At 44.6% G+C, this 12,205-nt stretch overlaps 1 protein-coding gene across 2 annotated transcripts in view; it reads left to right on the top strand.

Annotated features, from left to right (window-relative positions):
* TFIP11 (tuftelin interacting protein 11) overlaps positions 1–12,205 on the top strand; it is a 134,617-nt gene that overhangs the window by 48,857 nt on the left and 73,555 nt on the right. For both annotated transcript variants that reach the window (XM_085643515.1, XM_085643516.1), the window contains one exon: positions 1,670–1,797. In XM_085643515.1, the coding sequence (XP_085499641.1) occupies positions 1,670–1,797 (128 nt within the window). The remainder of the gene's footprint in view (positions 1–1,669; positions 1,798–12,205) is intronic.

Genomic DNA, 12,205 nt, shown 5'->3' with positions numbered 1-12,205 from the left:
ATTCATAATGCAATTATCACTTATGGATTTTTTAATTCGAATACGGTGTTAGAGCACAGCCTGTGGGAATAATGAAATTAAATTGATTTCCTTGTCCCTCAATAGACACTGCATTAATTTGTTCCTGGCATAAAGTAATACACAGATGATAATCACATGTTGATGCATTGCATTTGTGTTATTATTCCCTTACAGGTATCCTTTCGGAATTGCGGAAGGCACATAACGAAAACCGTGAGTGTATCGGTTCCTTACACCTGAGGTCAGGATAGGCTTTAGTAAGCTTATACCGCCCTGGTGGATTTCTTGATTTTTCTGGTTAGGTCCTGAAGAAAGCTTTGTGAATCACACACTAGAAGCTGAAACATGTCGACCAATATGACCGTAACTGGATGTATCTGACCCACTAATAGTCAGGTTTACACATCCTTCACTGTTTTTAACGTCTAAGCTTCATCACAATTAAATATATCGGTGGATGAATCTTGACATTTTAAAATTTTCCCCTTTTTTCACTGATAATCACTATCCCTTTAGTCTGATCTTGTTGCTCCGCCTTAACAAAGCGTCGAAGCACACTGGAGGTACACAAGGTACCCCCAGGAGAACCCCATGATGAAGCATGTCACCAACTATGTTGGTGAGTGAGGGTTCCCGAGGAACTTCAGATTGATTCGCAGTGTCACAATTGCCTTGTTTTATGAACCACTAGTCCTGTGTATATTATTTTCACACTCTTTTGTTGTTACTTTTTATTCTGAATCTTATCCCATGACGAATCTTGGGACCTAAACCCAGGTAAGCCCTTAAGTACCCTAGGGAAAGGGTTGGGAAGATTATGGGGACCCTCCCACGGGAGGGTCTGAACAGAGGGGAGGTTACTCCCATGTCTTTTGTCCAGTTTTGCGCCAAAACAGGAGCCAACTGCTCCCAGAACTGGTTTGAGCTGGACTATGCACAGGGACACCGAATGTGCCCCTCATGCAGACTTGCTGGTGCTGGGAATTGCACCCACCCGGTCCACATACACTAAATCCTGTCTGGGAGGTTGTCACACCCCCTGTGACAGGATGCCTATTGTTCCATCCACCTTTGCTCGAGCTGGGCAGAAATGTGTCTCTGGTTGGCATTAACTATTCTGTGCTGTCCAGGGCTAGGAGGTTGGCACCGGGAACACAGAGATCCTAATGTAGGGCTCTTCCAGTGCCTGGAATCAATCCCACACTGTTTACTCAGCACCTTTCTCTGTGTGCTGTTTTCTGCTGTAATGTTCATTGCTACCACTTTCTTACCATTTTGCTACCACTGCTTACCTCTGTAGAGCTGCTCCTAAAATCCTTCTCTATCTCATTTCACTGCTACCTACCAAGGCGCAAACTGCAGTGATGGTATTTAATGATGAGCTTGGAAGGAGCTAAAGATCACTCTTGCATTTCACACATACCAGGTGAAAGTAACTTTCAATGCCTATTGTCTTAGGGTGGAGGTGAAGGGCTCCCCCAGATAAGGGACATTCTGCTCTATTCAACAAATAGGACACCCTTCTTCCACATGAACCTCAACATATGGGTCTTTAGTATTAATTCGGTGGCCATAGGAAAGGACATTGTTTGCATATGTTGTGTTGCATGGGAGTCCAGACGCTGTTAACACTGTTTCTTTCCCTTAGGTATAATCAACCCCATTGAGGCCAAGCAGAGGAAAGGAAAAGCTGCCCTGGGGGCATACGGGTCAGAAAGGACTAAGCAGTCATTGGAGGATTTCCCAGCTGTTGACTCTGAGGAGGAAGAAGCGGAGGTGGGCTCCTTACATTTTGTTTTAAAATGCCCCTATCTATGTTGCTGTGACAGCCAACTCCAGTTTTAATCACACAATGCTGACTTTGGTTTTTCCCTTTTCTCTCTTTAATTAAATGTTTTCCGGATTAGTGTTAGGCCCAGCTAGTGAAAGTTTGTGTTTCCTACATATTTACCATCTTAAAGGAATTGTCTTATTTGGGTTACTATACTTATTATTGTTCAACCGTGGTCATTTATCAGCCAGTCCACTGTTACTTAAACCGTGATAGCACTTGGCCACTGCATGGCCACACCGGTGGTATTCCTGTCTGTAGCTAAATGCTGCAAGAAATAACTTGTTACACTCAAATTTAGTTATGCATCACTCCTTATTAGAGGACTCAATACTTTTGTTAAAAGCTAACAAACTGTGAAACCCACGTTCTCTGCCCAGGGCATTGGATTACATTTCATCCTGACACAATTAGATGTCCTGCCTGTAAAAACTCAATTAGCAGTTAAACATAGCACTAATATCACTGAGCTAATAAACAGACCTTCCTGGACATCCTATACCATACTGAAATGCAGCTCTCTGCCGACTGCTTCCTGATTAGTTGGTTCCATAAGACTATTGATTCTGCTGGGTGAGCATTATAGAGGGGATGTCGGTTATAGCTCTACAGCATGTAGACGTTTTATTGGAGGAATTCTCAATGGAACTTCTTTGAGAACATGTCATTTGAATTGATATGATACTAGGGAGTTGATGGGCTACCTCTGCCAGTTTACCATGTAATTTTTTGGGGAGCAGAAACCTGTAGCTAAGCATCCTTCGAGCCAACGTTAATTTGACACTTCGAATGACGTGCACTTTTAAAAGTTACCATTTGGTTGGCCCAGTCTTCTTTTCTGCCAGTAACACCTTAACTTCTGATGAGTCTGTGCTATTCATCTGTGATATTACCATTTTAGAATCCTGTTTAAAATCTCTGGATCTTTCAGCTCCCCACTTGAGTAGACAAACCATCACAAGGTTGCAATAAACTGGAAATGCCAAAACTTGGAACCGTTTATGAAAGGCATGTGTGGCTATAAATGCACATGCTTTAAATACTTTTTCCATCTAGTGTCGGGCCTGGATGTGTGCAAGTTGTTTTTCTTCAAAGTCTTTAGAATCACAAGGCACTGTGACTCTTCTTCTTTCTGGTAATGCACATGGTCATTGACTCCATTGTTAGATTGTTTTCTTCTTTCCTCCATTGGGTTCGAATATGTCTCCTTCCGTCCCCCAACTGCGTCTCCCCACCATGCCTCCACGGTGATGGAACAGAACCTACTCCGCTACTGTCTTCACTGCCACACGAAATACCCTCGAACCGACCGTCATAAAGTCTTTAATTTATGCCTGGCTCCTGAGCCCAACAAGGTTACCTGTGACACTTGCCGCTTCTTCTGCTTCAATAAGACCCTCCGTGATCGTCTGGCTCGACATCTTGATATACCAGGAGGTGCAGAGATGACTCCTTAGACCTCTTCGGCCCCAAGGACTTTGATGGAGAACACCACCCACAATCGTTGGCCACAGATGAGGAAGCTGTCTCCCCTGGTGAGGGCTCTGGCTCTGTTCTGGAGATCGAGGATCTTCTACCACTGAGGCCTCAGCGCCACATGTGCCCACCTCTGAGCCTACCCGACCATCGTACCTGACACCTTAGGCGTAGAGATTGAAATCGGCATCTGAGCCGAGAACCTCATTGCGAATCACGAAAATCGGCCTAAGCTCGGGTACCATCGAGCTGATCCTTCATAAACTACAAGAGGAAATTGATGCCCGACATAAACACTTGGTAATACATCCCCGAATGGCCAGATTCTCACCAGCCCTCCAGGGCCTACTGCTTAGCCGTCCAAATGTCAGTTGTCCTTCGAGGAAGCCTTGAACAAGCTACATCCACCCAACTCCCTGGTTGTCACTTCCGCCAGTATAAGGGCTAACTCCCAGGCTACTGGTGATGCCCCTCCACCAGATAAAGCAAACATATGGACGCACTGAGGAAGAGGGTAGCTGCACTATCAGCCAACCATTGGTGAATTGACATCTCTATTGGGATGGTCTCCTGATATGGATGTGCCCATTGGGATGAGAAGAAGGAGCTCCAACAACATCTCCCAGAGGAGCACAGGAAAAGGGTCTATGAGATCATGCCACCATCTGCTGCATATTTGATGCCACGGACACTGCTGTGGGGAGGTCAACTACATTGTCCTGCTCAGGCATGCATGACTCCGTAGTATCTCAGGCTTCAAACTAGAAAACCAACAAAACTTGCTCAACCTGGTGTTTGATGGCAATTATCAGTTTGGACTACAAGTTGAAGAAAAATACAGAGATCGCAAAGTGCCCTTTAAACACCTACTATTTGCGGCTCCATTTGCTGCAACCATGCCGTGCAGGCTCAAAGACCACCTTCCCTGAGGTCTCCACATTTTAATAGCGCCCATAAACCCAGCAGTGGAGAAGTGTGGCTCAATGGTTAGAGCGGCAGACCCTGATGCAGAGGTCTGGCCCGGGACCAGGCTTCAATTCCCCGCCTCGGTGGGTCTTGGGCTTAAAATTCCACGGACCTGATAATTCTCGCCTCGGTGCCTATTCCAATCATGGAGTCCCACTCTGCAACTCTGGGTAATAGCTTGCTTAATCTCCACAACGGCCCCCACAACGCTAAAGGATGCCTGGCCTCCACCTTGGGGGTGCCCAGGAGTGGACGCCTCACAGGGAAAGCCAGGATGGGTTCCACAGCGGTATTCGTACAAGCGCCTTGAGACCCTTGCGGGTGAGTAGTGCGCTATACAAGTATCAATTTACAATTTTACAATTTTTAGCAGTCCTCCCTAGAGGCTATTTTAGAGGGTCCTACAGAGGCAACAACTCAAAAGGCAGAAGTAAAGGTGCCACCACAAAGGAGCCAACACCACCATTAAGCCCTGACTTGCCTCTCATTTCCCTACAATCTCACGAAACCTGCCATGGGCAGGGGGTTAATAGGGTGCCTATAAAGGTTCTTTCCCGCTTGGCCGAATATCATCTACTACGGGAAGAGGTCCAAGCACTCCTTCTAAAAGGGGCCTTAGAACCTGTCCCGCATCTTCATCATCAACAGGGCACAAGAGCTGTACTTCCTGATTCCCCAAAAAGACTGTTCCCTCCAACCCATTCTAGACCTCCGGCCCCTAAATAAATACATTCTTTCAGAGCACTTTCACATGATTACTCTTCAGGATGTCGCCTGCTACAGCAACAAGGCAACTTAATGGCCTCTGTGGCCCTGAAGGACGCTTATTTCCACATACCAATCAACCCGGCACATTGCGGATATTTCTGGTTTGTAGTCAGCGTAAAGCATTACCAGTTCTAGATGCTTCCCTGCGAGTCACCACTGCATCCAGGGTGTTCACTAAATGTCTCGATGTGGCTGCCGCCCAGCTGCGCATATAAGGGCGTCCATATCTTTCCCTATCTAGACGACTGCCTCATTAAGAGTGCCACTCTTCAGAAATGCCACAAGCACATACAGCTTATGATGAACCTCCTTCACGTGCTTGGGTTTACCATCAGCGCTACAAAATCCCACCTCCAACCCCTCCAGATACAGCCCTACCCGTGGGCAATCCTCAACTTAGAAGAAGCATGGCCTATCCAAACGCTGCCAGGAAGGACACAGTCCTTCCAGACACAAATCCCTAATTTTCGACCAGATTACCAAGTCACAGTCAGGACAGTCATCCGCCTCCTCCGCATGATTACCTCCTGCATTGCCATAGTGCCACATGCCGGGCTCCACATGCGTCCGTTGCAGGAGTGCCTAGTGCACCACTAATCCGAAACAGAGTGCATTTGGGATGAACTAGTGTTCATCTGCCGTCACACTTGTCACTCTTTGCAGTGGTGGAACACAAAGGGGCAGCCTTTTATTGACTCCGTTCCGCAGAGGACCATTACAACAGATGCCTTCTTTACGAGATGGGATGCAAACTTACAGGACCTCACTCTCCAAGGCTAGTGAAAACTCAGTCACTAGTAGCCCCACAGTAACAACCTCTAACAGCTAGCTGTTCACCTTGCGTTGAAGAATTTCCTTCATTTGACTGGCAAGGGTAGTCCTCATCAAGACTGACATGACAGCCGTGTATTATCTTCAGAAGCAAGGTGGAACCTGATCTCTCCAGCTCTCTCACCTAGGCCAGAGCATTTAGCTGTAGGCTCTCCACCACAAGATCCATCCGCTAGTGGAGTACCTTCTGGGAATGGACAACTTTGCGGACCTCCTCAATAGGATGTGGCAACAAGTCCAAGATTTGGGAACCCCACCTGCATGTCCTCCTCCAATACTTCTGCCATCGGGGATTCACAGAGATGGACCTCTTCGCCACGGCAGAAAACACCAAATGCTCAAGCTTTGCCTCCAGGTTCCCACGCTGACCGTTCTGGGGCAATGCCCTATGGTTGAATTGGTCAGGGATATTTGCCTATGCTTTTCCTCCTCTCCCACTACTTCGTTTGTGGTTCAGAGGCTTCAACAGACGTCTCTTACCATCATCTGTGGGCTGCCACTTGGGCCTGCTAACCCTGGTTTACCACTCTGATCGTACTCTGTGGCACCACATGAGAGTATCCTAAATAGGTCAGACCTTCTCGGGCAGAACCATGGAGAAATCAGGCCCCCAATCCCCAGGTCTCTCAATATTGCGATTGAGCTCCTGAATTTTTATAATTTGGGTAACATAATCTTCCACTGGAATGCATGAGCATTCTCAAGGAAGCACACAGGCCCACTGTCTGTGCCTGTTATGCTGCCAAGTGGAAGAGGTTTGTGTACTACTGTCATTCAAAACATATTGACCCTTTAACAGCCATAGTATAGGATATTATCTGCTACCTACTTCACTTGCAAACTTCTGGTTTGGCTTTCACTTACATAGGGCTGCACCTACTTGCTATTGCCACCTGTCTTCAGAACAGACAACACATCTCCCACTTCAGAATTCCAGTAATTTAAGCTTTCATGGAGGGCATCCCAAGAGTCATTCTTCCTTGGGTTCCACCAGCCCTGTCATGGAATCCTCTCTATTCTACTGACTAGACACATGGGTCCTCCATTGAAACTCTTACCCCTCCAGTTTCTCTCCTGGAAAGTGGCATTTCTGGTTGCCAGAACTTCACTTGGGCATATCGGTTAGCTTCAGAACCTAACTTCAAAATACACAGAGATAAGGTTGTTCTCTGCACCAACCCCAAATTCCTCCATACGGTGGTCTCCGAGTTCCAGCTTAATAAATCCATTGAACTCACTGTCTTTTTCCCACAACCTGAATCAGTTGCGGAGCGGGCTCTCCATACTTTGGTTGTTAAGCGAGCCCTCATGTACTATATTGACAGGTATAAACCGTTTAGAAACACACATCAGCTCTTTATTACATTCTCCAAACCCCATAAAGGGAAGGTCCTATCCAAATCAGGTATTGCAATATGGATCATTAAGTGCATCCAGATATACTATGCTAAAGCTAAGAGAACCTTTCTCATTCCTCCTAGAGTCTACTCCACTCTGAAAAAAGGCGCCACTGTGGCCCTATCATGGAACCTCAGTAATATACTGTGTAAACTCCATTCAAACCTCTGCCCCCTCCAGTTTCTCTCTTGTAAGGTGGCATTTCTGGTTGCCAGAACTTCACTCAGATGTGTCAGTGAGCTTCAGAACCTAACTTTAAAATACACAGAGATAGGATTGTTCTCCACACTAACCCACTTCACTCTTTAAAAAAAAAAGTTTTTAAAAAAGGGCGCCTCTGTGTTTTGGGTAACATTCCAATAGCTGACATCTGCAAAGCAGCTACCTGGTCCATACTACATACCTTTACAAAACTTACTGTGTGGATGTGCTAGCCTGCCAACAAGCCAGTGTTGGCCAGGCAGTACTTCATACAGTTTTTAAACTACTGCAACTGGGAGGAATGCTTTATAGTCTATGCACAGCATTTGTCTCTACAGCCACACATGCCTCCAACGGAAAATGTTACTTACCTAGTAAGCATCTGTTTGTGGCATGTTATGCTGCAGATTCACTTGTGCCCACCCTCCTCCCTGGATGCCGGTGACCTTTGCAGTGGTTTTTCTATTTCACTTTCCTCTTTTCTGTGTGGGCATATCTGTGTACTTTCTTTGCTACATATTCCATCCTTAACCACTGTGCTGGAAAACAATCTAACAATGGAGTTGATGACAATGCGCATTACTAGCAAGAGTCACAGTACATCGTCACTCGAAAGACTTCTTAGAAAAAACAACAACTAGCATACACCTGGGCCCAACACTAGGTGGCAAGCGTATCCACAGCATGTAACTCTACAGCACTACATGCCACAAACAGATGCTTACTGGGTTAGTAGCCTTTTCCTTATTTGTAGTCATGAAGGCCCTGGTAGTGCCTAAGGGCTATGCAATTTCTAAATAGCCCTCAGTAATGTTCATTATTCAGCAACACAATCTTATGTAACCTGGATACTCAAGCTTGTTTACAATCTAGGAACGAACCCTGCTTATAGAGCTGACGTATGATTTTCTAGCAAGATGGCATCTTGCAGGGGCTTCAAGAAAAGCATGGTTCAATCCTGATTATCTTAAAGACTATACATATGCCTAACAGGCGTATGAGGCCTGAAAGATATATGCATCCAAACTCAGAGTTTCTTGAATATATTTTCTCATTACTTCCCTGTGTCTCTGCCTGCTATCTTCATTTTTTATCCAGAAATCCATAACATCATGTCCTCTAGCATACCACCTTGATTTTCTAGATATCCCATCCATGCCCACATCCAGAAACAAGTATCCATATCCATATCCATTAGTAACTCTTTCTAACCTCTCCCTTGAATTGAGGATAGTGCTAGCTAAAGTAAATGCTGCCATGGTGCCCTCCCTCCCCTTGTCAGGCCTCAAAGATTGAACTTGTTCACTTGATATGGTGAGCCAGATTTCTCATGTCCAGGGATATATTTGGGGGTGATTACACTTGTATGACAAGTGCCAAGAGCAAAAACTGCTTAGAGTGAAAACAGCGAGAGGCTGGAGTGTTAGCGTGCATGTCAGATACAGCATGTAACGTCTATCAACACATAGAATAAAATTGGTGTGCTAACTCTGTAATTCACAGTTGCAGGTTCTCTTTCAACCTTTACTGTGAGTAAAGACCTATACTCACCATAGTTGGTTAGTGTCTCCATTTCCTGCCTTTCTCTATGACCCCTGCTTTATCTCACTTAGGCAGTTTCTGTAGCTCTGCAATCTGTTGTGGCCATGTGTTTTCTTAACTATATCTTTTGGTGGTTTAGGCTTGTCAGCTCTCAAGAGATGTCAGTCGGTCCACTGCAGTACCCAAGACCCTTGGCCAGTAGATAAGTGGACACTACTGTCCACCAGCCTCCGCTTGTGAGCTTTCTCCTAATGGATGCCTGTTGCACTCGCACATTAAGGCCTCACTGCTACCAATAACCCTCTCGCTGCAGTCCACGCCTGGTAGGCTTCTCTTAAAGCCCATCAGCTACACCTTCCCACATGTGGCACACCACGACTGTCGTTACTGTTTTACAGTGACCCGAGTGCTTTGGACACATTACCCACTCCTTCAGTGTCTTCACTTCTCTTTCAGGATGGTAGAACATGCAAGCCGGCATAGTAGGAAAGCTCTGAGGGAGATTTTGAGGTAGAAGGAGGCCAACCTTTAGAGTGCGCCTTACCTGCATTGGAGCAGAAAACGTTTTGGAAGGGAAATGTGCACTTTTGCATGTCAGTTAGAAGACCTGGTCTCCTTCCTGGATGTGTGGAATGGAGTTTCTTTCTTAAATGTCATTTGGTGCACGTGAAAGGAGAAATTTGTTGCCATATGGGTGAATGGATTTGTGCCTTGCCGGGGACCACAGAGCAAAGCTTTGCGGGATCCGAGGAAGTCCTTTTCGATCAACGCACACATGCTTTAGTAAGTGACTTTAAAGCATTCAGAAGATTAACGCACCACTACGCTAATGTGGTTTGTCGTAGACTGCTGCCAGGCAGGTTAGAGAGCAAACTCATGAGGCATTGCGTATGTTTTTAAAGGATGCATTATGGCTTATTTGTTTAGTCAAGTGCACTGCTTTTGAGTCAAGTGTATGAATCAAGTTGCTGAACCTCAAAGTCATGTAAAATGTTTAGCACTTTTGAAGGCCCGATTGCTCAAGAAACCATAATTATCATCCCACCTTCTTAAGACTAAGAACTTAGTTGATGGAAAAGGCTATGATGTGAGTTACAGGGAGTTCAAAACTAAACCTGCCTTCTCGCCCCCCATCAATCTGGTTTTAGACATGAACTAAACATGGAAATCTTCTCCTTTTGAAATAATTCAAAGGAGAGGTGGATGGTGGTGGTGGTAGTGGTGGTGTCAGAGTACTTATTCTATTTGACCTGTCAGTAGTTTTTGACACCGTCAACTACCATCCCCTGATTAATAGTCTGTGCGTCCCTTTTAGCTGGGGTGTTGTGCTGGATTTGCTGACAACCTTTTTATCAGATGCATCGCAAACTGTGCCCTTGCCCCTTCTCTTAAACTGCTCATAGTCTCACGTGGAGCATGTCCTAAGGGTCGATATTATCCACGAAGCTCTCTTCATGCAGCCTCTGATGGGTCTTTAGTGTGCTTTTGGGGTTTGATTTTGCTTGTTTGAGCATGACATATGTGGACCACAATGGATATAAACATCCATCTTATTGATTAAAATAGCCAAAACCTGACTATCTGGAGAACACGGGCTCGAGGGAACGTGAGCAGTGCTTCCCATATTCTTCTCATTACCACTCAACTCTTCTAACAATCTGTATGTAGTAGAGGAGATGTAGGTGGAAGGGAAAAGAGCAGGAAAGGCCCACAAGTCTTATGGAAAAGAAGATTGTAAATATTTTTCAAATAAACTGTTTAAGGTTTCAAACAGGAGTTTGAGATACTGTGGTTGAATAGATTCATATTGAAAATCCAGTTGGTATGTGTAAATATTTAGAGGACTGGCTTCTGGCTTAAACTTGTACATGCTTTAGAGTCTCTTGATTCATCCTCCAGTTGAAATAAAAACACAGCTTCATCAATATATTATTACACTGATAGATTGAACATGTGTTTTTAGGATGAGACCTATGAAAAATAGCTATAAATTAATGAAATATATTTCTATATCACTTTTGGATCTTTTGTTTTACAACATCCCATCATCTGTTAATGGTTGTTTTTTATAACTACAGTAATTTCAATTCAATTGGTTACTTGAGTTAATGGGTTATTTATGAAAATATGCTAGATTTTCACATAAGATTGGAATATACATTTAAAAAACAGTTTTTTAAGTTGAGCCTACCCAACAGCTCAGCTTTCTGGTTGAAAAAGATCTTTTGTCAGCTTACTAAGAATTTGCAGGGGGTTTAAAGCCCATCCATTGCTTACCATTGGTTGTTTTTATTGACACTTTCTTATTTGATAGCGTACCTTGCTCATCTCATGCCTGTCCCTCCCCTGTGGCATAGCCTCTTTAGTTGTGTACTTCCATTGCTCATTTTTAGGGAACGTCTTCTTTCTTTTTGCTTAAGCACTCCATGAGTTATCTAGTTGTCTCACTCGTATGCTTCCCTTCCTCCACATTCCGTGCTCTTATCTGTGTGCTTCTCCCACCAAATACTCGGTTTCTCTCTCGCGCGCCCTTGTGCTTGCTTTTCTTGCCCGTGCTCCATGTTGCTCTCCTCTTATGTTGTTCTCCCTCACATGTTGCTTGCCACCCACTCTTTTACTTTCCTGTCCACTCACTACTCTGTGATCCCCCAACCTTGTAATCCTTTTACTTAAACTTCTTTTTTTATATATAATATTCTTTAAAACCACTGTGCTTCAAAAAGAAAAAGTACTTTAGCATTTCTTTTTCTTTTTAATACAGATCCATTGTGGGTTGATACATTTTTTTGAAAAGAGAGAGGGAAGCACTTGTGTTTTTTTGGAGGTGCATGGATGCGCAGTCACACACGCCTGTGCATACGTCATCACGCATAAATAATGACATCTCACCTTTTTCATGTAAGGAGCAGATGCTGTTTAAAGTAGTTTTAATTTTGCAAGTGGTTTTGAGCCTGATTTAAATAGAGTACATTTTTTGAATGTTAACAATTGACGCTTGGAAGAGCTGCACCATTGATCCGTTTGTTATGCCCTGTAGCCATCCTCTGAGAGTTTAATGAACTTTAATAAAAACTGCTCAGACCAGGTGTTGCCTGACATCTTCATAGAGCTAAAGCAGACTCAGGGGAGCAGTGGAAACCTTTTGATAGTTTTATCCTGGATAGGCTAAAG

Source organism: Triturus cristatus, chromosome 3_1, assembly GCF_964204655.1.
Source record: "Triturus cristatus chromosome 3_1, aTriCri1.1, whole genome shotgun sequence".
NCBI lineage: Eukaryota > Metazoa > Chordata > Amphibia > Caudata > Salamandridae > Triturus > Triturus cristatus.
This window is presented reverse-complemented; position numbering and strand designations above follow the sequence as displayed.